The following is a 25,232-nucleotide window of genomic DNA, read 5'->3' on the forward strand; positions in this document are numbered from 1 at the left end:
GGCCTACGGACCCACCCTGAAGGATTATCCTACTCTGACAACGAGGGGATCGCCTAAGTAAGTAAGTACTAATTATTGCCGATTTGTATGCCACCCTAAGTCGCTTTCGGGCTGATATGGGTGGGATAAAAGTGACATAAATAAATAATAGCCTGCCACTTTTGGACTCTCGTTTGGTGAGGTGTTCCTGCGAGTGTCTCTGTAGATCTTAGAAAACTATCTCTTGATGTAAGTCGTTGATGTGCTGGCTGATACCCAAACAGGGGATGGGATGGAGATGTCACGGCCTTGGTCTTTTCACTGACACGATAAACAAACAAACAAACAAACAATTTAAAGGAGAACTTCCCCTGGAATGTGTCCAGAGGAGGGCAACTAAAATGATCAAGGGTCTGGAGAACAAGCCCTATGAGGAGCGGCTTAAGGAGCTGGGCATGTTTAGCCTGAAGAAGAGAAGGCTGAGAGGAGACATGATAGCCATGTATAAATATGAAAGAGGAAGCCACAGGGAGGAGGGAGCAAGCTTGTTTTCTGCTTCCCTGGAGACTAGGACGCAATGGAACAATGGCTTCAAACTACAAGAGAGGAGATTCCATCTGAACATGAGGAAGAACTTCCTGACTGTGAGAGCCGTTCAGCAGTGGAACTCTCTGCCCTGGGGTGTGGTGGAGGCCCCTTCTTTGGAAGCTTTTAAGCAGAGGCTGGATGGCCATTTGTCAGGGGTGATTTGAATGCAATATTCCTGCTTCTTGGCAAAATGGGGTTGGACTGGATGGCCCATGAGGTCTTTTCCAACTCTTTGATTCTATGATTCTATCCCAAGTGTGAGAGGCGGAACTGTGTGTCCCGGGCGCGTGTTGCAGTGGGGAGCGCTGTCTCGGTGGCACCAGCTGGCAGAGCTGGGGAGATGGCTCCGGGGCCCGGGCTGCGGCGGAAGAGCGGCCCTCCGGCCTGGGCGCCGGTGCTGGTCCCGGGCGTCCTGCGCGGGGCCTGGCGGGGAAAGCGGCGCCTCCTCTTCGAGCCGCAGTACACGCCCTTGGTGGCCGCCTGCCTCTGCCTAGCCGAAGCCGGCCTCTGCCCCTGGGTCATCCAGAGGGTCCCCTGTGAGTCAGGGAGGGAGGGAGGGCAGGCTAGGCCCCGAGCCTGGGGGACTTCACTTCCCAGAAGCCTTCCCCTTTCGCCTACGCAGCAGAGGCTTCTGGGAATTGTAGTCCCAAACGCCTGCCAGGCCAGAGGGAAGCTGTAAGCAGAGTCCAAAGTTGTGTGTAGGGAAGATCTTGGGAGAGACCTCATGGGCCATCCAGTCTAACCCCATTCTGCAGGGAAATTGCATTCAAAGCACCCCCGACAGATGGCCATCCAGCCTCTGTTTATAAACCTCCAGACAAGGAGCCTCCACCACACTCCGGGGCAGAGAGTTCCACTGCTGAATGGCTCTCAGAGTCAGAAAGTTCTTCCTGGTAGAATCATAGAATCAAAGAGTTGGAAGAGACCTCATGGGCCATCCAGTCCAACCCCCTGCCAAGAAGCAGGGATATTGCATTCAAAGCACCCCCAACAGATGGCCATCCAGCCTCTGTTTAAAAGCCTCCAGAGAAGGAGCCTCCGCCACACGCTGAGGCAGAGAGTTCCACTGCTGAACAGCTCTCACAGTCAGGAAATTCTTCCTCATGTTCAGGTGGAATCTCCTTTCATAGTATCAAAGAGTTGGAAGAGACCTCATGGGCCATCCAGTCCAAGCTCATTCTGCCAAGAAGCAGGAATATTGCATTCAAATCATCCCCGACAGATGGCCATCCAGCCTCTGTTTAAAAACCTCCAGAGAAGGAACCTCCACCACACTCCGGGGCGGAGAGTTCCACTGCTGAACAGCTCTCACAGTCAGGAAGTTCTTTCTAATGTTCAAGTGGAATCTCCTTTCCTGTAGTTTGAAGCCATTGTTCCATTGCGTCCAAGTCTCCAGGGAAGCAGAAAAGAAGAATAAGAAGAACTTTATTTTTCTACCCTGCCTCCATCTCCCTAAAGGGACTTGGGTCCAAGCCCAGGGAACATTTTTTTTTTGTCGTGTCAGGAGTGACTTGAGAAACTGCAAGTCGCTTCAGGTGTGAGAGAATTGGCTGTCTGCAAGGACGTTGCCCAGGAAACGTCCAGATGATTTGATGTGTTTATCATCCTTGTGGGAGGCTTCTCTCATGTCCCCGCATGAGGAGCTAGAGCTGATAGAGGGAGCTCATCTGCCTCTCCCTAGATTCGAACCTGTAACCTGTCAGTCTTCAATCCTGCCGGCACAGGGGTTTAACCCACTTGTTCCATTTCATCCAAGTCTCCAGGGCAGCAGAAAAGAAGAAGAAGAAGAACTTTGTATTGTCGAAGGCTTTCATGGCCGGAATCACTGGGTTGTTGTAGGTTTTTCCAGGCTATATGGCCATGGTCTAGAGGCATTCTCTCCTGATGTTTCGCCTGCATCTATGGCAAGCATCCTCAGAGGTAGTCTGAGGATGCTTGCCATAGATGCAGGCAAAACGTCAGGAGAAAATGCCTCTACAACATGGCCATATAGCCCGGAAAAACCTACAACAACCCAAGAAGAACTTTATTTTTTCTACCCCGCCTCCATCTCCCGAAGGGACTCAGGGCGGCTTACATGGAGCCAAGCCCAGGGAACATACAATTAAAAGCAGAGCAATAACAAAATGCAATTTAAAAACATAAAACAAACATAACAATAATAGACAAGCATCAAGCAACAAAGAACTAAGGCGGGGGGGGGGGGGGGAGGCCAAAAATACAAGCTGATTAAAGAGCAATTGGTTGAACAAGGTGGATGAAAATGTATAATAGCATAGGAAATATCATTAAAGCAGAGCAATCGTAACAGGATCAGAAATAATTCAGTATCTGAATAGTAATGTAATATAGGAAAACAAGCCTACTCCCTCCTCCCTATGTCTTCTCCTCACATCTTGATACCTGGCCGTCATCATGTCTCCTCTCAGTCTTCTCTTCTTCAGGCTAAACATGCCTAGCTCTTTAAGCCGCTTCTCATAGGGTGTGTTCTCCAGACCCTTGGTCAGACAACACTTGGAATCACACTGTGTCCAATTCTGGGCACCACAATTCAAGGGAGATGTGTCTAGAGGAGGACAACCAAAATGATCAAGGGTCTGGAGAACACACCCTATGAGGAGCAGCTTAAAGAGCTGGGCATGTTTAGCCTGAAGAAGAGAAGGCTGAGAGGAGACATGATGAGGGTCATGGATCAATATGTAAGGGAAAGTAATAGGGAGGAGGAAGCAGTCTTGTTTTCTGCAGCTCTGGAGACTTGGATGCAGAACAATGGCTTCAAACGACAGGAAAGAAAGGTGATTCCACCTGAACAAGAGGAAGAGCTTCCTAATTGTGAGAGCTGTTCAGCAGTGGAACTCTCTGCTCCGGAGTGTGGTGGAGGCTCCGCCTTTGGAGGCTTTTAAGTAGAGGCTGGATGGTTATCTATCGTAGGTGCTTTGAATGCGATTTTCCTTCTTGCCAGGGGTTTGGACTGGATAGCCACAAGGTCTCTCCCAGCTTTATGATTTTACCATAAAAATATATTAAACAGCAAGTCCACGTAAAGCGAACTGCGAAATAGCGAGGGAACACTGTATTTATTAATTTGATAGATATCTTACTTACTTCTTAACTGGGACATAAGGATGATTATTTGAGACATAAGAGTCAGGAACAGAATGGAGTAAAGGTTTTGTACAATACTAGCCGTCCCAGGAATGAGAAAGTGTTGGTTTCTAATCTATGTAATGTCTTGATGCATGTGGGTAAACAGTATTTCCTGTTGTTTCTTTGTCAGTGTTGATGTGGAGAGTGTCCGGTTTGCCTTCTCTGGAACATGCAAGATATCATTGTCCTTCTTTAAGGGTCCCTTTCAAATCTATAATGCTATATTTGTGTGTGTGTAAATAATATCTATCTATATCTATGGCTGGATGGCTCTTTGTCAGGAGGAGTTTGATTACATTTTCTTGCCCTGGTGAAAGGAGTTGGGCTGGATGGCCTTAAGTATTTTCTGTTGGTCGTGGGGGCTCTGTGTGGGAAGTTTGCTCCGATTCTGTCGTTCGTGGGGTTCAGAATGCTCTTTGATTTTAGGTGAACTGTGAATCCCAATGACTACAACTCCCAAATGTCAAGGTCTATTTTCCCCAAACTCCATCTGTGTTCATATTTGGGCATATTGAGTGCTTGTGCCAAGTTTGGTCCAGATCCATCATTGTTTGAGTCCACAGTTCTCTCTGGATGTAGGTGAACTACAACTCCAAAACTCAAGGTCAATGCCCACCAGAACCTTCCAGTATTTGAGTGATGGTCACTCCTTGTGTTGTGAGATGTTTTGTTGCCAAATTTGGTGTAATTTCATTCATTGGTTCTTTTGTTTTTAAGGTACTCATTATGCACAGAGCATTTTTTTATATATAGATGTGATCTGGACTCAGTCCCATGTTGCCTTTGCTTGTCACAACTGCTCCTTGTCTTTTCTAGTTGCGTAACTTGTCAGCTGCCTCCATCGTTCACAGAGTAGGTTATGTTTAAGGTCTCTAATGGCATTATTTTACTAAAATGTATTAAATTACGGAGCTGTCTTCTCATTTACTGAAAGCCAGCCCAGGCAAAAATCCACCATAGACCTTCCAAATAGAAGTCCAGGCTGTAGCAAGATACCAACAAAAAGGGCAACCACCAAACTCACTTTGGTATGGTTCCTTGGTGTGTCAGATAATGTTAGAGCCTATATTCATACTTCCCTTTTTCTTGTGCTTTCGACACAGATACAGAGATTGACTGGAAGGCTTACATGGACGAAGTGGAGGGTGTTGTCAATGGGACTCTGGATTACACGCAATTAAAGGGAGACACTGGACCACTTGTGTAAGTACCAGTGAATTCATGGGGATGGAAGAGTTCAGTTGGGGCCATCTAAAGCAGTTGGTTCAATCCCACACTGCTCACGTCCTCAATGAGGAACAGTTTAGTTAGTTTAGTATAGACTAAGGGTTTAGTTTAGGGAAGGCTGAGCGAAGGAAGAGAGATGCTTTTGAGCTGTGGTGTTGGAGGAAAGTTCTGAGAGTGCCTTGGACTGCGAGAAGATCCAACCAGTCCATCCTCCAGGAAATAAAGCCTGCTCACTGGAGGGAAGGATACTAGAGACAAAGTTGAAGTACTTTGGCCACATCATGAGGAGACAGCAAAGCCTAGAGAAGACAATGATGCTGGGGAAAGTGGAAGGCAAAAGGAAGAGGGGCAGACCAAGGGCAAGATGGATGGATGGCATCCTTAAAGTGACTGGACTGACCTTGAAGGAGCTGGGGGTGGTGACGGCCGACAGGGAGCTCTGGCGTGGGCTGGTCCATGAAGTTACGAAGAGTCAGAAATGACTAAACGAATGAACAACAAGGATTTCCCGCTTTGAGTCCCCCTCAGGGTGAGAAAAGCAGTATAGAAATACTGTAAATAAATAATAATAATTCCCTCCTCCCATGTCTCCTGGATGGCAGTTGGCAATGTATTTAAATTTATCTCTCTCTGCTTCTCTCATTCTGATTGGTTGTGTAGAACAGATACTTTTCTACCTCAAGACTTTTAAAATCTGACTTCTGTTTCTTACATCTTTGTATGTGCTGTGTGCTTTGAGATCTCTCTCTGCATGTGTGTCAGGGAGATGTGATTGGAGTTTTTCCCCTCTCTTTGACACCTTGGGTGTTAGAGTAGCTCAGATCCTGTTATTTACCATTAAGAAATGCAGTTATTTCTTATTTTTGTAAATAAACCTTTTGCGATTTTTTAAGATTGGACTCTGCCAATTTGCTTGCCTAAGCTCTAAATTCTTTACAGCCACATCACACAGCACTTCACACTTTGCTTGCTGTGAGCTGATGCTCAGCTTTAAGTATCCTGTTTGATTTTTGGATGCTCTGCTATATTTTTGGATAGTTTTCCCTAACAGTTCTTAACCTGTGGATCCCCAGATGTTTTGGCCTCCAACTCCCAGAAATCCTAACAGCTGGTAAACTGGCTGGGATTTCTGAGAGTTGTAGACCAAAACACCTGGGGACCCACAGATTGAGAACTACTGATCTAAAGCTTACTTAGGCAATCCCTCGTAGTCCGAGGATGATGGTCCTCTAAGTGTAGTGTCCTGGCGATGGGTTCGTAGGTGACTGTGGAGCCCTATTCTTGATCTGCATCTTCTCCCACAGCGAGGGCATTGGTTTCCAGGTGGAAGATGGTCCCAGTCGGGGTTGGCTTGACGCGCCTTCCTCGGCATGTTACTCTCTTTCATCCTCCATTCGTGCCTCTTCAAATTCTACAGCACTGCTGGTCACAGCTGACCTCCAGCTGGAGCGCTCAAGGGCCAGGGCTTCCCAGTTCTCAGTGTCTATGCCAGAGTTTTTGAGGTTGGCTTTGAGCCCATCTTTAAATCTCTTTTCCTGTCCACCAACATTCCGCTTTCCATTCTTGAGTTCGGAGTACAGCAACTGTTTTGGGAGACGGTGATCAGGCATCCAGACAACATGGCCAGCCCAGCGGAGTTGATGGCAGAGGACCTTTGCTTCAAGGCTGGTGGTCTTTGCTTCTTCCAGCACGCTGACACTTATCCGCTTGTCTTCCCATGAGATTTGCAGGATTTTCCAGAGGCAACGCTGATGGAATTGTTCCAGGAGCTGTATGTGACGTCTGTAGACAGTTCACGTCTTGTAGGCGTATAGCAGGGTTGGGAGGACAATAGCTTTATAGACAAGCACCTTGGTATCCCTATGGATGTCCCGGTCCTCAAACACTCTCTGCTTCATTCGGAAAAATGCTGCACTTGCAGAGCTCAGGTTGTGTTGTATTTCAGTGTCGATGTTGACTTTTGTGGAGCGGTGGCGGCCAAGGTAGCAGAAATGGTCAACATTTTCTAATGTTACACCATTAAGTTATATTTCTGGCATTGGAGAGGGATTGGCTGGTGACTGCGGGAAGAGCACTTTGGTTTTCTCAATGTTTAATGACAGGCCAAGCTTCTTGTAAGCTTCTGCAAAGGTGTTTAGAGTGACTTGTAGATCGTCTTCTGAATGCGCACAGACGACGTTGTCATCAGCATACTGGAGTTCTATAACAGATGTTGTAACCTTGGTTTTGGCTTTCAGCCTGCTGAGGTTAAATAGCTTGCCATCTAAAGCTAAGGCATGGTCAACAATTTTGGATCGGTTCATTCTTTCTTCGCCTCTCTTTCTTCAGGTACCCTGCTGGCTTTGTTTACATTTTCCTGGGTTTATATTACATGACTGATCATGGCACCAACATCCGCCTGGCCCAGTACCTTTTTGCAGGACTTTACCTCACTACACTGTTTCTGGTTTTCCGCATCTACAGCCGAACGAATAAGGTCAGTAGCTGCTGCAAAATATCAAGTGCTAAAGAAGATTCCTTCTCCTGTTACAGATTGGAGGCTCTATCACAGTGCATTCATCCCTTGTGTGACTTGTATAACCTAGAAACTACAAAGCGAAGGGCTTTGAGGATAGTGGAAAGAGAGGATAGTGCTTGGGAATTGGCTTGCTGAGATCTTGGTGTGTTTTATATATATATTGAGTGTGTGTCACTCTTTGAACATTAATAACAGTAAAGAAGAGCAAAAGCCCAGGTCTCTGTCCCAAGGAGAGGCCAATTTAATTTGATCCTGAAGATTTAGGTGTCATTAAAACATCTTTCTAATCCTCACTGGATTTGTGGTGGTTTCTATAACTACTGTTGTGGTATTTTCAGTTCCTTTCTTGTACTAGATACAGGTAAGACTTAACATTTTGGGGATAGAGGGAAGGGAAAAGGGATCCATGGTTATACAGCAGTGGTTCTCATCCTTCCTAATGCCTCGACCCCTTAATCCTCATGTTGTGGTGACCCCCAAGCCATAAAATTATTTTTGCTGCTACTTCACAACTGTAAGTTTGCTCCTGTTATGAATTGTAATGTAAATACCTCATATGCAGGATATATTTTCATTCGCTGGACCAAATTTGGCACAAATACGCTCAAATTTGAGTAACGGTGGGGTTGAGGGGGATTGATTTTGTCCTTTGTGAGTTGCAGTTGTTGGGATTTATAGTTGACCTACAATCAAAGACTCAAACAATGATGGATCTGGACCAAACTTGGCACCAATACTCAATATGCCCAAATGTGAACACCGGTGGAGTTTGGGGAAAATAGACTTGACATTTTGGAGTTGTAGTTGCTGGGATTTATAGTTCACCTACAATCAAGGAGCATTCTGAACTCCACCAACAATGGAATTGACCCAAACTTGGCACACAGAAGACACTGGAAGTGTTTGGTGGGCACTGACCTTGAGTTTTGGAGTTGTAGTTCACTTACATCCAGAGAACACTCTGGACTCAAACAATGATGGACCAAACTTGGCATGAATACTCAATATGCCCAAATGTGAACAGTGGTGGAGTTTAGGGAAAATAGACCTTGACATTTGGGAGTTGTAGTTGCTGGGATTTATAGTTCATCCACAATCAAAGAACATTCTGAACCCCACCAATGATAGAATTGGTCCAAACTTCCCACACAGAATCCCACATGACCAACAGATAATACTGTGTTTTCTGCTGGTCTTTGGTGACCCCTGTGACACCCCCTTGCAACCCCTCCAGGGGTCCCGACCCCCAGGTTGAGAAACACTGTTATACAAGAATATGTTTGGTATTTCTGTTAGAATTGTGTCAATTAAAGACAAGTTGCATTTTTAGTATTTGAACAGACGGAGTACTTCCCTTGGCACAACTGCCAGTCTCCACCTATGAGAATTGCCTATCCTCCTCTTCACATGAATATTGGAAGTTGCGCACTTATGAAACAGAAGTAGTTAACAGTGGAGCCATTTGGCATTGGGATGGCAGTCAAAGATGAGTGATTTATCCTGTGGCCTTTCTGTGGCAGGTTCCTCCCTATGTCTTCTTCTTCATGTGCTGCGCTTCCTATCGCATCCACTCCATTTTTGTCCTGCGCCTCTTCAATGATCCGGTGGCCATGGCAATCCTCTTTCTGGCTGTCAACCTCTTCCTGGAGGATCACTGGTCCTGGGGCTGCTTCTGTTTCAGGTATTATCATCACCATAAGAAGTAGCAGCAGGAATTTGGTATGGAAATTAGGTCTACAGGAATGGAAAGTTATGTTGAGAAGTTTTGCAACATTCATATTTAACACGAAGCAGGCATAACATAAGTATGTAAAGGAGTCAGTTAAGTCACTATTGGGCATGGGGATATCCGCATATCACAATGATGGGCAACCTTATGAGCTTGGTGTGTCAAAATTCACCCAAAAAAAGAAAGTATAACTTGGGTGGGGTGTCACTTCAAAAAAAAAAAGCCATAATTTTGCGATATTTATAGTTTAAATAACAAAAAATATAATTATAATATATAACTGTATTTAATAAACCAAAAACTAACTATTTAACTTACCTGCTTAGTGACTTCTTTGTTCATCTGTCAGTCAGTTTCTTTTGTTGGTCTTAATATTATTTAACTAGCATGAGGTGCCATGAACTAAGATAAGTGAGGGGGAGGGGGAATTTTTTTAACTAATCTGCCTATTAGTGACTTTTTTGTTGCTGAACTTCATTGGCTAAATCTTCAATTGAAGGTTGGTATTTTGTACAAGCCCAAGCAAGCGCTACTAACTTAATATGTCAGTCTGTTTATTTTGTTGGTTTTGATATTATTTAACACTGAGAATAAAGTCTCACAAAAGTACCTGGAGTGGAAAATTAGTAAAAAAAACAGCAATTATGGTCAATTAGAAATCCATGACACCCCAGAACAGTTGATTGGATGATGGTTGCTGTGGTTATGTCTGTTGCAACTCAGAGTAGGCTTCACCTTGCTTCCAAACACCACCACACAAGGGCTGTAGTTTTATAGTTTATTGAGGAAAAAAGTCCAAGTCAGAATAAAGAATAAGCATTGCAAAGTCCCAGAGATTAAGGTTAAATGCAGAATACAGTTCCAAAGATCTTCAGGTAAAAGCAGAAGACATAATCCGACTGGCAAAGTTCAAACCAGAGTCCCAGGTACAAGCAATGAAACATTTGCCCCAAGAATCACAATGCAAGAAATCCCAAGCGTACTGCTTTCCAGGCTAAGGTTATTCCATGAAGCTTTCAGGCTAATAAGCTACGTTGAACTGACGCTTTGACAGAGTTTCCAGGAGGCCTAAATACCTTTCTAACATCAAAACATTAGGATCTCAGCATCATAAAAGCATTGCAATGACCTTGCACCGAGCTAGCCTCCCGTCTGCTTGCCAGACGTGAACTCAGCCTGATCCGGAGATCAAGGCGAGGTTCTCGGGTCAAATCCTTATCTGCACTTTCGGTATCATCGTGGGAAGGCACCTGCTCGCTATTCCCTTCGTTAAAATTCCTTTCTGGTGAAAACAGCTGTGTTGACACTGCACTGTCTGTGAGAGCCACGGAAGCAGGCTCAGAGATTTGAGGCACAGACAAAGAGCCAGGAAGCTGAAACCCAACAGGAATCTGAATCCCATCATCCTCATCATCAGAAACTAATTTGAGGCACAAAGAGCCAGGAAGCTGAAACCGAACAGGAATCTGAATCCCATCATCCTCAACGTCACAAACTAGCTCAGCCACAACAATGTGGTCGCCGGTAATGGTGATCACAGGGCCCCAGAGATGCGTCTCCCACGGCATTCCGCTGCTCCCTGCTCCGCCGACCGGAAGTGAGGTCAAAGATCACCTAACGGCCTAACCGGAAATCCCAGAACCAGACGCTCTGTGCTGGAGTTCTGCTGTTTTGGCCTACAGACCTCCAGCACAGAGTCTCTACACTATACTACAGCAAATGTTTCATCCTTGGCTACTGCACAGCATGTGGCCCCATACTTCTCTTTATGCCGCCACATGCGGTTGCATGTCATTGAAAATGGTTACGTGTGTCAGTGCTGACATGCGTATCATAGGTTCGCTATCATGGGCATATCAGGACACTAGTTAGGCATTGGCATTGTGCATCAGTACAGCCTGATGTACACTAGGACTCCCTTGACAGTGCTCTCATACGGAGGATTGCACGTTGTTCGTCCCATCTTAAAACCTTCTGGCTGTGAACCTGTGCTTGGTTAATTCAGCCCTCTCTCTTCATGTCACCTATAATTTTCTAGCCATCAGTTAAACACTTCTGCTTCTTATCACCTTCTTGTTCCTTTTGTTACCCACCAGAAATAATAATAATAATGATAATTATTTATTTATTTATTTATTTATTTTCTGCCCTATCCACCCAGAGGGGCTCAGGGCAGATTCCAAACAAAAATGTAAACATTCAGTGCCTGAACATAATAACAATACAGTCTTCCCTCACTACTTCACGGTTCACTTTACGCGGACTTGCTGTTTTGCGGATTTTTAAATAAATATAAAATATTTACATTACAACAGGCCTCAAAAAGGGAGGCTGGTGTGCATCCTATTGCTTTTTTTGCTCATTCCATCAATGGCTCGATGTGCTTTGTCCTCCTCCTTGTTCCAGGCAGGGATGCAGCCCACCCGAGGCCCCAATGCCTCCCCAACAACTTCCGGGCCTACTTGCTACTTTGCGGTTCGCTTTACACAGATGTGCTGTTTTGCGGATTTTTTATTAAATATTAATATAAAATATTTACATTACAACGGGCTTCAAAAAGAGAGGCTGGTGTGCATTCTGTTGCTTTTTTTTGCTCATTCCATCAATGGCTCGGGGTGTGAGCAGATGTGCTTTGTCCACTTCCTTTCAGCCCGCTGGAGGCCCCAATGCCTCCCCAACAACATCCAGGCCTGCCTTCCTGTCTTTCACAGACCCCGGCAGAGCAGCGGCCTGAGGTGCGATGGGGCTCCAGGGACGGATAAGGAAGCGCGAGGGCTGGACTGCACATGCACACTTCTTATACGAGGGGTATTTTTTAAGTAAGGTCCATTGGAACATAAGTACACAACTAAGTTTATTTCAAAAAAGTAAATTTATTTTCAGAAAGTACATACTTCACTCTATTTTTCGACATAGTTGCCAAGTTTGTTCAAACACTTATCATACCTCTGAACCAATTTTAAAATACCCTCTTCATAAAAACTTGCCGCCTGCGCCGATAACCAAATCGTCTGTAATCACAGAAGGGCGACCGGAGCGGTCCTCATCATGGACATTGTCACGGCCATCTTTGAATTGTCGTACCCATTTACACACTTTGCTTTCACTCATAACAGTATCACCGTATACTTCACAAATCTGTCGATGAATTTCTGCAGCAGGCAGGTTCCTTGCTGACAAAAACTGTATCACTGAGCGGAGGATGAGTTGATAGTCTTAAACATTTTTAAAGCACAGAACAGAACCGTACAGGTTAGCTACAGAGCGGAAGCTGAGCACAGTTGTTCCCGAGGCATGTCGGTACATGACGCACACACTCGTTGTGGTATGCGCGCGAACTACTAGTGTCTACAACAAAATAGACCTTACTTAAAAAATACCCTTCGTATATATGCTAAAATAATGTATAAATATTACAATTAATATAGCGTCCCTACTTCACGGATTTTTACTTATAGTGAGTGGTCCTGGAACCCGCGGTAAGTGAGGGAACACCGTACACCCATAATAATGAAAATTGACAACCCAGCAAATTATAACTTACCAACTAAAATTAAATAAAAATGCAACCTATTGTATAAGACATTAAACAAAACCTCAAACAAGCGTCAACAGAAGAAATTGTCCCCCTTGATTTCTCTTTCCAGTTCTCAACTTTTCTGCATCACAGTTAACAAGACACTCGGTTGTTATCCTCCCTCCAAACCATTCTAGCTGGAGCTCCTTCCAAGGACTTTCAGATCATGAGTAATAGGCAGATGTAGAGCAATGCACAGGTGTAGGATCTCTATCAATTTGTGCTGTTGAGGCTTCAGAGTGTTAGAAATCTTTACCAGTGTTGAAAGTCAGTAGTAACAGACAAAGGGTATAGGAATGGATGGCTATCTGTTGGGGGTGGTTTGATTGTTGATCATTGCATGGCAGGAGGTTGGGCTGGATGGCCTTTGTGGTCTCGTCCAGCTCTATGATTCTACCGTTCTAAGGCACCAGGACTGTGTTAATTTCAAGCACCAATGAACATCTGTTGTCTCCTCCTCCCACAGCTTGGCTGTGTCTGTGAAAATGAATATTCTGCTCTTTGCGCCAGGTCTCCTTTACCTCCTCCTGTGGCGCTTTGGCCTGCTTCGTGCCATTCCCAAGCTTGCCATCTGTGCGGTCTTACAGGTAAGAAAGACAAAGGGAGTTGCCCGGGTTACATAGCCTCCTTTGCCTTAAGATAGGCCAAACTTCAATCCCTGTCATTTATGTATTTATTATTTATTTACGTCATTTTTATCCCACCCATTTCAACCCAAAGGTGACTCAGGGCGGCATACAGACTGGCAACAATTAGATGCCATATATATATATACACACACACACACACACACACACATCAGTTAAAGCAATTAAATCACATCATAAATACATATAAAAACCACAAAACTATAAAAAAAAATATAAAAATAATGTCTTCCAGTTCAATTCCTTGTTTGTTTACATCGTCTTAGCTGTTCCGTGGGGTCAAACTGCATTAATTCTATAATGTAGGTCAGGAGTCCTCAAACTAAGGCCCGGGGGCGGGATACGGCCCTCCAAAGTCATTAACCAGCCCTCGCTCAGGGTCAACCTAAGTCTGAAATGACTTGAAAGCACACAACAGCAGCAGCAGCAGCAACAACAACAACCCTATCTCATCAGCTAAAAGCAGGCCCACACTTTCCATTGAAATATTTGGTTAAAATTGTTTTTTATTTCAATTATTCTATTGTTTTTAAGTGTTTTTTGCACTACAAATATGTGCAGTGTGCATAGGAATTCATTAAAAAAAATTATAATCCGGCCCTCCAACAGTTTGGAGGACTGTGACCTGGCCCTCTCTTTAAAAAGTTTGAGGACCCATGGTGTAGATTAGTGATTCTCAACCTTTCTAATGCCGTGACCCCTAAATACAGTTCCTCAGGTTGTGGTGACTTCCAACCATATTTTTGTTGCTACGTCATAACTGCTACTGTTATGTAATGCAAATATCTGATATGCAGGATGTATTTTCCTTGTTATAAATCGCGACCCCAGGAAAATGGCCCAGCGACCCCCAGGTTGAGAACCGCTGGTGTAGATAAATGCCAAGTCTCAATTCTGTCTAGCTGTGTTCGTTCTGTTAGTTTTCCTCTATAACTCTTCTACTTTCAACACTTGGGATGCTGGACAGTAATTACCATGTCATCCTAGATGAGGAGATTTATATGTTTTGGTCTCTCTTGCAGGTGGTTTTGGGGTTGCCCTTCTTGGTGGTGAACCCCGCCGGGTACTTGACCCGCTCCTTTGACCTGGGCCGCCAGTTTCTCTTCAAGTGGACGGTAAATTGGAGATTCTTGCCAGAAGAGGTTTTCCAACACCGGGCCTTCCACCTGGCCCTGCTGGTTGCCCACCTGGCTGCCCTCGGGCTCTTTGCACTCAACAGGTGGCACAGGTGAGGGGCGGTGGCATGGTGGTCAGGCTCAAGCTGCTGAATTATGCCCATGGTTTCCAGTTTGCAGAGGGAGAAGTTATGTCTAAACGTGGAGTCAGCATCTGCAGTGTCCAGTGTGAGAAAAGAGATACGAATGCCTCTTTGGTGCATGCGACCTCCACCTAAATTTGTCACTTACTTTCGCCTGTTAATTATACCTTTAACTGATTCTGTATTTCAATTTTTAGAATTTGCCTTTGGGATTTGTGAGATCAAGCTTAAGGCTTGCTTTCTAGTGTTCTCCATTCATAAAGTACCATCCATCTTTGCTTCTTCTTATCCTGGGGTTGGCTCGGGTAGGAACTGTTTTGTGTTTTCGAAGGCTTTCATGGCTGGAATAACTGGTTGCTGTGGGTTTTCCGGGCTGTACAGCCATTTTCTAGTAGCATTCTCTCCTGATGTTTTTGCCCACATTTATGGCAGGCATCCTCATAGGTTGTGAAGTTTGTTGGAAGCTAGGCAAGTGGGGTTTATATATCTGTGGTATGTCCAGAGTGGGAGAAAAAACTCCCAATAATAAAGAATAAAATAATAAATGTAATAATAGTAATAGAGTAAAATGATTAATGTAATAACAACAACAACAACAACAATAATAATAGAGTAAAATAATAAAAAAAACCTTGACTCGAGTATAAGCCGAGTATAAGTCTATCCTCAGATTAAATTTATTTATTTATTTACTTTGCTTATATACCGCTGTATCTCAAGCCCGAAGGCGACTCACAGCGGTTCACAAACAGTAAAAACAGTAGAAACAGCAGTGGTTCCATACAACATATAACAATTGACTTAACTCATTATCCATAAATTACCAATAAGCAATTACAATGCACAATTATTACAAAAAACAACCGTACCCAATCTTCTCATCATCCAAGCGTAGTCCAGGTTCGTCGTCCATTGTTCCATTCCTATGTTCCATTACCAGATTGCACTAAATTACTCAAACGCCTGCACAAACATCCAGGTCTTCACCTTTTTGCGGAATACCATTAGAGATGGTGCTAGTCTAATGTCCGTAGGAAGGGCGTTCCACAGCCGAGGAGCCACCACCGAGAAGGCCCTATCTCTCGTCCCCGCCAGCCGAGCTTGAGAAGCAGGCGGGATCGAGAGCAGGGTCTCCCTGGAAGATCTCAAAGTCCTGGTGGGTTCATAGGCAGAGATGCGGTCAGATAGGTAGCTTGGGCCGGAACCGTTTAGGGCTTTAAAGCATTATTCTAACCTTCAGTGTAAATGTGTTTACATATTCTTCCAATAATAATAAAAATAATAAATGTAATAACAATAATAAAGAATAAAATAATAAATGTAATAATAATAGAGTAAAATGATTAATGTAATAATAATAATAATAAAAAATAAAATAATAAATGTAATAATAATAATAAAGTAAAATGATTAATGTAATAATAATAATAATAATAATTGAGTAAAATAATAAAAAACCTTGACTCGAGTATAAGCCAAGGGAGACTTTTTCAGCCTAAAAAAGGACTGAAAAACTAGGCATATGCTCGAGTATATACAGTTTGTGGAAAAGTGAATAGTGGTAGTTATAGAGCACATTCTAAGGATTATTTCTGTGTTTGATTTATTAAAATATTCCCATCCAAACCCAAGTAACGAAGGTGGAGGCATTACTTTTCATTCAACCCTCGTAGCTTTATCTTCCACTGGAGCTCATCCTATCTAGCACTGCTAGATAGGATGAGCAGAAGGGGAGTCCTTCATGAGTCCAAATCAGGAAACTTGGGAAGGGGACAGGCATGGTCAGAACTTGAGTGAGAATGTCCAGGATCGAGGTGGGAGATGATTTAACCCAGAATCTCATGTCCATAGTTGGGGAGAGTCAGCATATCAGCACATTCTTGGTGGGAATTACAAGGACACATTTCCCAAGGGTCTAACAGTCCATGCTTTTCTCTTCTCCATCTTTTCCAGATCAGATGAAAGTATCCTGTCGCTGCTGAAGGATCCATCAGAGAGGAAGGCACCTCCACAGCCGCTCTCAACCAATCATATCCTTTCATCAAAAAAGGGTGACAGAATAGCTTGAAACCTTCTTGGTTTGAGGGTTGGAGTGGGAAGAGCTGACATCATCAGAAGGGTTCACAAAAATGCCCTCTGATCTTACCTTAACAGAAGGCCACAGGTAGTCTTTGCTCTCTTCACCTCCAACTTCATCGGCGTTTGCTTTAGCCGCTCTTTGCACTACCAGTTCTACGTCTGGTATTTCCACACGTTGCCCTACCTGCTCTGGTGTACGCCTCCCAAGACGCTCCCCCAACTCCTCAGGTAAGTACCTGTGTGAGCTGCAGAGGGAAGGGACAAAAACCGAGGGCCATTCTCATGCCTCCATTCACACGCATAATGCTGGCTGGTATATTATGTGGGGAAATGTCATTGTGATGCAGTGTAGTGGGTACAGCTTATGGAGTGATAAATAATGAATAAATTTGACTCGAGTATAAACTGAAGGAAGGCTTTTTCATCCTTAAAAAAGGGCTGAAAAACTCAACTTATACTCGAGTATATACATTTTCTACAATGCTAAAAGTGTGAAAATAAAAATTAAGTGGAAGCAAAATGCCGCTTGCTTCCTTCCCTTCCTCCACAGTTACATTTCTTGAAAAACTCATAAATTGCAGGAAACTTTCAGATACAGTTCTTTTTCCTGAAATACATGTATTTTCTAATTAAAAATATCTAAATAGCAGTCAAAACTGCTAATCAAACATTACAGTGAAATCTAGATGACTAAAAAACAAACAGCAAAGCTATCTTTAGTGAGGATAACAACATGCCTTTAAACTACATTTAAGCCAGTTAAAGTAAAGGTAAAGGTTTTCCCCTGACATTAAGTCTAGTCGTGCCCAACTCTTGTGGATGGTGCTCATCATCACTTCTAAGTTGAAGAGCCAGCATTATCCATAGACACCTCCAAGGTCATATGGCCAGCATGACTGCATGGAGCACCGTAACCTTCCCGCGAAGAGCCGGCGTTTCCCATAGACACCTCCAAGGTCATGTGTCCAGCATGACTGCATGGAGCGCCGTAACCTTCCAGTGAAGAGCCGGCGTTGCCCATAGACACCTCCAAGGTCATGTGGCCAGCATGACTGCATGGAGCGCCGTAACCTTCCCGTGAAGAGCCGGCGTTGCCCCTAGACACCTCCAAGGTCATGTGGCCAGCATGACTGCATGGAGCGCCGTAACCTTCCCGTGAAGAGCCGGCGTTGTCCATAGACACCTCCAAGGTCATGTGGCCAGCATGACTGCATGGAGTGCTGTATCCTTCCTGCCAAAACAGTACTTATTGATCTACTCACATTTACATGCTTCCGAACTGCTAGGTTGGCAGAAGCTGGGGCTAACAGCAGGAGCTCACTCTGCTCCCTGGATTTGAACCACTGACCTTTCGGTCAGCAAGTTCAGCAGCTCAGCAGTTTAACCTGCTGTACCACCAGGGGATCTGAATCAGTTTAGTCTTGTTAAAATTGTTCCAAGAGTCAAATCAGAACAATGGCCATTTGGAGAGAATGAAAAGCCAACCCCAAATGAAATAAATTTTAATCCCAAAATCCTGGATAAAGAGGCCTATTTGTGCCCTATTTGCGGTGTATAATGCTCTCTGGTGTACAATTATTAGAAGTAAAAATGAGTTTGTAAGTGTAATTTTCAATCAAACTGAGCAGGGCAGATGGAAATCTCTCATTCATAGAGTTGTAAGTAGAAGTTGACTCGGTGGTGAATGACAACAAAGGGAATTTCTCAAAGTGTCTTGTGTCCGGAGGCGCAGTGGGTTAAACCCTTGCGCTGGCAAAACTGAAGACCAACAGGTCACAGGTTTGAATCCGGCGAGAGCGCAGATGAGCTCCCTTTGTCAGCTCCAGCTCCCCATGCGAGGACATGAGAGAAGCCTTGCACAAAGATGGTAAAACATCAAAACATCCTGGCGTCCCCTGGGCAACGTCCTTGCAGACGGCCAATTCTCTCACACCAAAAGCAACTTGCAGTTTCTCAAGTCGCTCCTGACACGACAAAAAATAAATAAATCATAAAGACATAATTGATTTCATGGAGTTTATTCTGGGCTACAGACATACAAAGGGTTGAAGAGTGGGTCGTATTCAGAGGGAACGAAAAACACAAAAAGTGACAACTCTGTTTACATGGTAAAAAGGAAAGCTGGGAGTGGAGAAACAAACATTTAAAAGAAGGGGACGATAAAACACGGAACTAAACAACACAAGTTCCTACGCTATTTGGCCTGTAGGTTTATATTATGTAGCCAAAAAAATCCTTGCAGAAAATCCAACTAAAGAAGAAGGCAGTGTGAAAAATAATGGCTGGGTAAAGGACAGTGTTTTAGACCCACAAGTTGCCTGTATTTCAGAATTCTCCTTCCTGTTTAGCAGGGATATCTTTATTGTATTGTCGAAGGCTTTCATGGCCGGAATCACTGGGTTGTTGTAGGTTTTTTCGGGCTATATGGCCATGTTCTAGAGAGGCATTCTCTCCTGACGTTTCGCCTGCATCTATGGCAAGCATCCTCAGAGGTAGTGAGGTCTGTTAGAACTAGGAAAAAGGGTTTATATATCTGTGGAATGACCAGGGTGGGGCAAAGGACTCTTGTCTGCTTAAGCTAGGTGTGAATGTTTCAACTGACCACCTTGATTAGCATTTGATGGCCTGGAAGTGCCTGGAGCAATCTTTTGTTGAGAGGTGATTAGATGTCCCTGATTGTGTTCCCTCTGCCTCTGATCATTCCACAGATATATAAACCCATTTTCCTAGTTCCAACAGACCGCACTACCTCTGAGGATACTTGTCATAGATGCAGGCGAAACGTCAGGAGAGAATGCCTCTAGAACATGGCCATATAGCCCGAAAAAACCTACAACAACCCGATGTCTTTATTTCTTGCCCCAAAAGCTGAACTCTATGGGGTGCTTCTCTTCCCTTTCCTTCTTCAGGGTGCTCATCCTGGGCTTGATAGAGCTCTCTTGGAACACGTATCCCTCAACGGTTTACAGCTCGGCCGCCCTCCACGTTTGCCACGGCATCATCCTCCTGCAACTGTGGTACGGGACGGCATCCTCCCCAGAATCCCAGAAAGAGAAACAGCCTTTGAAAAAAGCAGAATAACAACTGGACGCGAACAGCCTCCGACAGGGAAGGCCAGGAAACAAGGGAGCTTCTGCTTGGGTTGGACATTACTCTAGGAAGCCAGGAAGTACTTCCTGGAACCTGTTGCTCAGGTGTCGCATTCGCCTTCTGTCCCCAAAACTGTCCATTTTGACTGGAGAGAAGGTGGGAAAGAGTAGATACCTGCTCGCAGCAATGTCGGACACTTTCAATAAAAATATCCCAGGCTTCTTACCCTCTTATATTTTGTGTTTATCTTGTTGCATTACCAAAAAGTTGCCACGTCCTATAAAAATCAGCTTTAAAAAGTAAGCAGTTTTCAGCAGATGATAAAATACTATGTATAGTAACACATTCTCGATGCATAAGCAGTACCTACGTCGGTATAGCCAAACAAGCCGGAAGCGAGAATTACAGATGGGATTTCAAACTTTCACTCTAGAATCACAGAGTTGGAAGAGACTTCGTGGGTCATCCAGTCCAACCCCATTCTGCCAAAAAGTGGGAAAATAGCATTCAAAACACTCCTGAGAGTGTGATTCCAAGTGTCGTCTGACCAAGGGTCTGGAGAACAAGCCCTATGAGGAGTGGCTTAAAGTGCTGAGCATGTTTAGCCTGAAGAAGAGAAGACTGAGAGGAGACATGATGAGGGCCATGGGAAAATATAGAATCATAAGAGTTTGAAGAGACCTCATGGGCCATCCAGTCCAACCCCATTCTGCCAAAAAGTGGGAAAATAGCATTCAAAACACTCCTGAGAGTGTGATTCCAAGTGTCGTCTGACCAAGGGTCTGGAGAACAAGCCCTATGAGGAGTGGCTTAAAGTGCTGAGCATGTTTAGCCTGAAGAAGAGAAGACTGAGAGGAGACATGATGAGGGCCATGGGTAAATATAGAATCATAAGAGTTGGAAGAGACCTCATGGGCCATCCAGTCCAACCCCATTCTGCCAAAAAGTGGGAAAATCGCATTCAAAACACCCCTGAGAGTGTGATTCCAAGTGTCGTCTGACCAAGGGTCTGGAGAACAAGCCCTATGAGGAGTAGCTTAAAGTGCTGAGCATGTTTAGCCTGAAGAAGAGAAGACTGAGAGGAGACATGGTGAGGGCCATGGGTAAATATAGAATCATAAGAGTTGGAAGAGACCTCATGGGCCATCCAGTCCAACCCCATTCTGCCAAGAAGCAGGAAAATCACATTCAAAACATCCCTGAGAGATGGCCATCCAACTTCTGTTTCAAAGCCTCCAAAGAAGAAGCCTCCATCACACTCCGGGGCAGAGAGTTACTGCTGAACAGCTCTCAGAGTTTAGAAGTTCTTCCTCATGTTCAGGTGGAATCTCCTTTTCTGTAGTTTGAACCCATTGTGCTGTGTGCTACTTTCCAGGGCAGCAGACAACAAACCGCACCCCTCCTCCCTCATGGGTCATCCAGTCCAACCCCCTGCCAAGAAGCAGGAATATTGCATTCAAAGCGGATGTGAGGGCGATCTGGCTGCGACATCTGTCACCCCATTGATCGCCAGGGTTGATTCGGCTGATCTGGCTGGCTAGGCAGGTGTCCCCTTCCTCCCTCACCGCATTCAAAGCACCCCTGACAGATGGCCATCCAGCCTCTGTTTAAAAGCTTCCAAAGAGGGAGCTTCCACCACACTCCGGGGCAGAGAGTTCCACTGCTGAATGGCTCTCACAGTCAGGAAGTTCTTCATCATGTTCAGGTGGAATCTCCTTTCTTGTAGTTTGAAAGCCATTGTTCTAGTCTCCAGAGCAGCAGAAAACACGCTTGCTCCCTCCTGCCTATGACTTACCCTCACATATTTATACATGGCCGTCATCATGTCTCCGCTCAGCCTTCTCTTCTTCAGGCTAAATATGCCCAGCTCCTTAAGCCACTCCTCATAGGGCTTGTTCTCCAGACCCTTGATCATTTTAGTCGCCCTCCTCTTACATTACGATTCATATCATTAGCAAAATTACAGTTATGAAGTCGCAATTAAAATAATTTTATAGTTGGGGGTCACCACAACATGAGGAACTGTATTAAGGGGTCGTGGCATTAGGAAGATTGAGAACCAGTGACCTAAGGGAAATTTAACTAATGTTTTCATAAATACATTTTAAAAACAGGGTTCATCCTTAAGGGGGCAACCACCAAGCAGGCTGATAGAGTCTAGTTCTGGAATGTGGTTATCTTGGGAGTCATGGAGTGATTGTTTTATGTTTTCAAAGCACAAAAGTGTCTGTTTATGTCCATTGAGACCTGAGCTGAGCTGTGGCGAAGAGGTTGAATGATCCACACATACTTTGCACAAAAAAGATCCCAGGTTTCAGCCAGCAGGACTTGGAAAGACGTCTTATTTGAACCTTCAAGAGTTGTTATCAAATGGAATGGGCATTTTACGGTAAGGTAGAGAGCACTGGTTTGACTCAATATCAGTTTCACATGTTTATATTAAGTACATTATAAAAATGTTCTATGTCCAAACAGTTTGAACTTTTTCCATGCAGACAGCTGTATACTGGGTTCTCTGCTAAAGAACTCCAACTTCTCCCCATTGTAGAGGATTTGGAGAAAACATTGAGAGTCCATTCTGTAACTTCTGGTGACACTATTGGACCTGCAAAAATGGGCCTGTCATTTTGTCTACGTTATGAATCTTTCTTCAGAGTAGTCCCCAGTGGCACAATGGGTTAAGCTCTTATGCCAGCAGGACTGGTTGGTTTGAATCCGGGGAGAGTGGATGAGCTCCCTCTGTCAGCTCCAGCTCCCCATGCAGGGACATGAGAGAAGCCTCCTGCAAGGATGGTTTGCACATCCGGGGATTCCCTGGACAACGTCCTTGCAGATGGCCAATTCTCTCACACCAGAAGCAGTTTCTCAAGTTTTTCCTGACACGGAAAAATAATCCTTCTTCAAAGAATTCCAAGGAATGTGGTTGGCCTGATACTACATAAAAATTTGATAAGAGAGTTTCAGAGATGAATAATCTGTATGAAATGGAGAATGGTCCTGGTTCTCTGCAACAGAGCTAGCAATTGAGTTTGTCTTCAAGGTGTCACTTAAGAAAAATAACAGCTGGTGCAGACCAGAAGTCCTTGGCTTTGAAAGACCACGCTGACACGACCGGTTCTGAACAAAGGCCTCTTTATTGGCACCTAAAGCCTAAGGCCCAGCCTGCTCGGTCCCTTCGTTCACATGTTGTTTGGGTTGTAACACAGCATGTTCAGCTTGATGTTTTCGTCCCAGTGGCGGAGCAGCAGGAAGAGCTGGCGTGCCGCCCCTTTAAGGGCTGCGACATCTACCCCTTCCGGCAACTGCTGTAACCGCAACCAGGAATCAGCCTTGGCCGCTAGCAGCTCCCACTCCACGAAAAACCCAGCAGAGCGGTGCTCCAGCCATGCAAGCGCCACCGCTGTGGCCCAACTCATGCTCTCCAAGTCGGCCTCTTCCAGCTCCAAGCCGATCTCCGGCAGGCTAATGCTGGCTTCCGAGGCATCAGGGGAATGGTCGCAGGCGTCCGTCTCCGAGCCGCGTCCACTGTCGGCCTGTGCCCACACGGCAGCACTCGGGACCTCAGAGCATGTGCTCTGCGAGTGAAGCGAGCACGACCGCATTGCTCCCTCCTTGCCCATCCCAACGTTGATCTCTTCTCCACCGTTCATTGACAACTGGTTTTCTGATGGTTTTGGAGTGGTTTTGGCAATCAGGGCCCATGGAGAGGTGCTGGAGGCAGGGCTGAGGCTGGCACGGTGAGAGGCGTAGGGAGAGGCCCGGCGCAAGCGGTCCAAAGGAATCTGAACCACTTCCGCAAAGCTCTCTGTCAGCTGGAACATGCCTGCTGCTTGCTGGAGCTTCATCTGTGGAAGTGGAAGAAAAGTAAAATTGGCAACTATAGCGTTGGAAGTGTAAGACTGTAGGTTTTATATAGCAATATTAAATGATCACTCACAAGCCGGTTTTGCTTTGAAATGAATATATTGCTTGTATCTCTGCAGCAAAGAGAAACACTACTGACTTTTTCCCACCACCACTTCCTTTTATACACCTTTCCTGCCCATCTTCCCCCTCTTCTCAGTTTTCTTATTAGAGCTTGTTGCTTCACAAGTTCCAATACAAGGTTTCCAGCACCCTTTGCTGGCTTCAAAATGTCACAGAGAGAAAAGGCAGCCAGGTTGATTCAGTCAAGATGTCACAGAGGGAATTTGTGATGTCTTCATGCCGTCAGAAATTGACTCCTGACAGGAAGAGACCACAATTGCCATCTAGCTCATCCCCATTCTGCCAAGCAAGAATACCCAGTTCTGTTGACAGATATCATCCAGCCTCTGCTTAAAAACCCCCCCAAAGAAGGAGACTTCAGAGCAGCATGTTCCACTGCTGAACAGCTCTTGCCATCAGGAAGTTCTTCCTAATGTTTAGGTAGAATCCCATTTTCTGCAACAGGAATCCATTGCTGCATTGTGTCCAAATCTCTCCAGCAGAAAACAAGCTGCCCGCCCTCCTGAATATGACTTCTTTATTTATTTACAGTATTTATATTCCGCCCTTCTCACCCCACAGGGGACTCAGGACGGACTACAATGTACATATACATGGCAAACATTCAATGCCACGGACACACAACATATATAGACAGACACACAGGCTATTTAACTTTCCAGTTTTCATGAGGGTATTCTGGCCACCAAGGGAATTATCTCTTCACCGTCCATTTGAGACACTGATGGAGTACTTCCTCATTTTTTTTTGCTTTCTTGCTGGAGATTTTATGGTGTCATAAATTAGTTACATTAGCCTCCCCGCATAAGCGGTAGGTACCTAAATTTCCTACTTCACAGATGCAACTGTCTTTCAGGCTGCAAAGGTCAACAACAAGCCACACAAAGGTCGGAAGTTCACTCCGACCCAGGCTGGCTTCGAACTCATGACCTTTCGGTCATTAGTGATCTTAATGCAGCTGACTCCCAGCCAGCTGCGCCACAGTCCCGGTGCATCTTTAAGCATGGTTATCATGTCCCTTCTCAACCTTTTCTTCTGCAAGTTGAACATCCTCAGGAGTCGGCGGTGGCTGGGAGGGGCTTTGCACAATTAAGACTTGTGTGCCAGCTGCGACCGTACCTCATGAAGTCAGATCTGATCAGGGTGGTCCATGCCTTAGTCCCCTCCAGATTGGATTACTGTAATGCACTCTACGTGGGGCTGCCCTTGAAAACAGCCCGGAAATTTCAATTGGTACAACGGGAGGCGGCCAGGTTGCTAACTGGTGCTTCTTACAGGGAGTGGTCAACCCTCCTGTTTAAGGAGCTCCACTGGCTGCCGTTTATTTTCCGGTCCCAATTCAAGGTGCAGGTTCTTACCTACAAAGCCTTGAATGGTTTGGGACCCGCCTACCTGCGTGACCGCCT

At 45.0% G+C, this 25,232-nt stretch overlaps 2 protein-coding genes across 5 annotated transcripts in view; one reads left to right on the forward strand and one right to left on the reverse strand.

The window, feature by feature from the left end:
• The first annotated feature begins 862 nt into the window (after positions 1-862).
• Positions 863-20,072, forward strand: ALG3 (ALG3 alpha-1,3- mannosyltransferase). The gene is made up of 9 exons (XM_067466078.1): positions 863-1,103; positions 4,818-4,917; positions 7,270-7,417; positions 8,980-9,140; positions 13,232-13,352; positions 14,435-14,640; positions 16,624-16,700; positions 16,833-16,977; positions 19,659-20,072. Exons 1-9 carry the CDS (start codon positions 908-910, stop codon positions 19,828-19,830), a joined length of 1,326 nt encoding a protein of 441 aa, XP_067322179.1. The 5' UTR covers positions 863-907; the 3' UTR covers positions 19,831-20,072.
• Positions 18,752-25,232, reverse strand: part of VWA5B2 (von Willebrand factor A domain containing 5B2) — a 66,385-nt gene continuing 59,904 nt past the window's right edge. For all 4 annotated transcript variants that reach the window (XM_067466077.1, XM_067466074.1, XM_067466075.1 and 1 more), the window contains exon 22: positions 18,752-23,684. In XM_067466077.1, coding sequence (XP_067322178.1) covers positions 23,019-23,684 — 666 coding nt within the window. In that variant the 3' untranslated portion in view covers positions 18,752-23,018. The remainder of the gene's footprint in view (positions 23,685-25,232) is intronic.

Source organism: Anolis sagrei, chromosome 3 (genome assembly GCF_037176765.1).
Source record: "Anolis sagrei isolate rAnoSag1 chromosome 3, rAnoSag1.mat, whole genome shotgun sequence".
Taxonomy (NCBI): domain Eukaryota; kingdom Metazoa; phylum Chordata; class Lepidosauria; order Squamata; family Dactyloidae; genus Anolis; species Anolis sagrei.

Coding starts and splice junctions, on each gene's coding strand:
- ALG3 (XM_067466078.1), top strand. CDS start 908: ATGGCTCCGGGGCCCGGGCTGCGGCGGAAGAGCGGCCCTCCGGCCTGG. Junction 4,918..7,269: donor GGAGACACTGGACCACTTGT/GTAAGTACCAGT, acceptor CTCTTTCTTCAG/GTACCCTGCTGGCTTTGTTT. Junction 16,978..19,658: donor ACGCTCCCCCAACTCCTCAG/GTAAGTACCTGT, acceptor TTCCTTCTTCAG/GGTGCTCATCCTGGGCTTGA.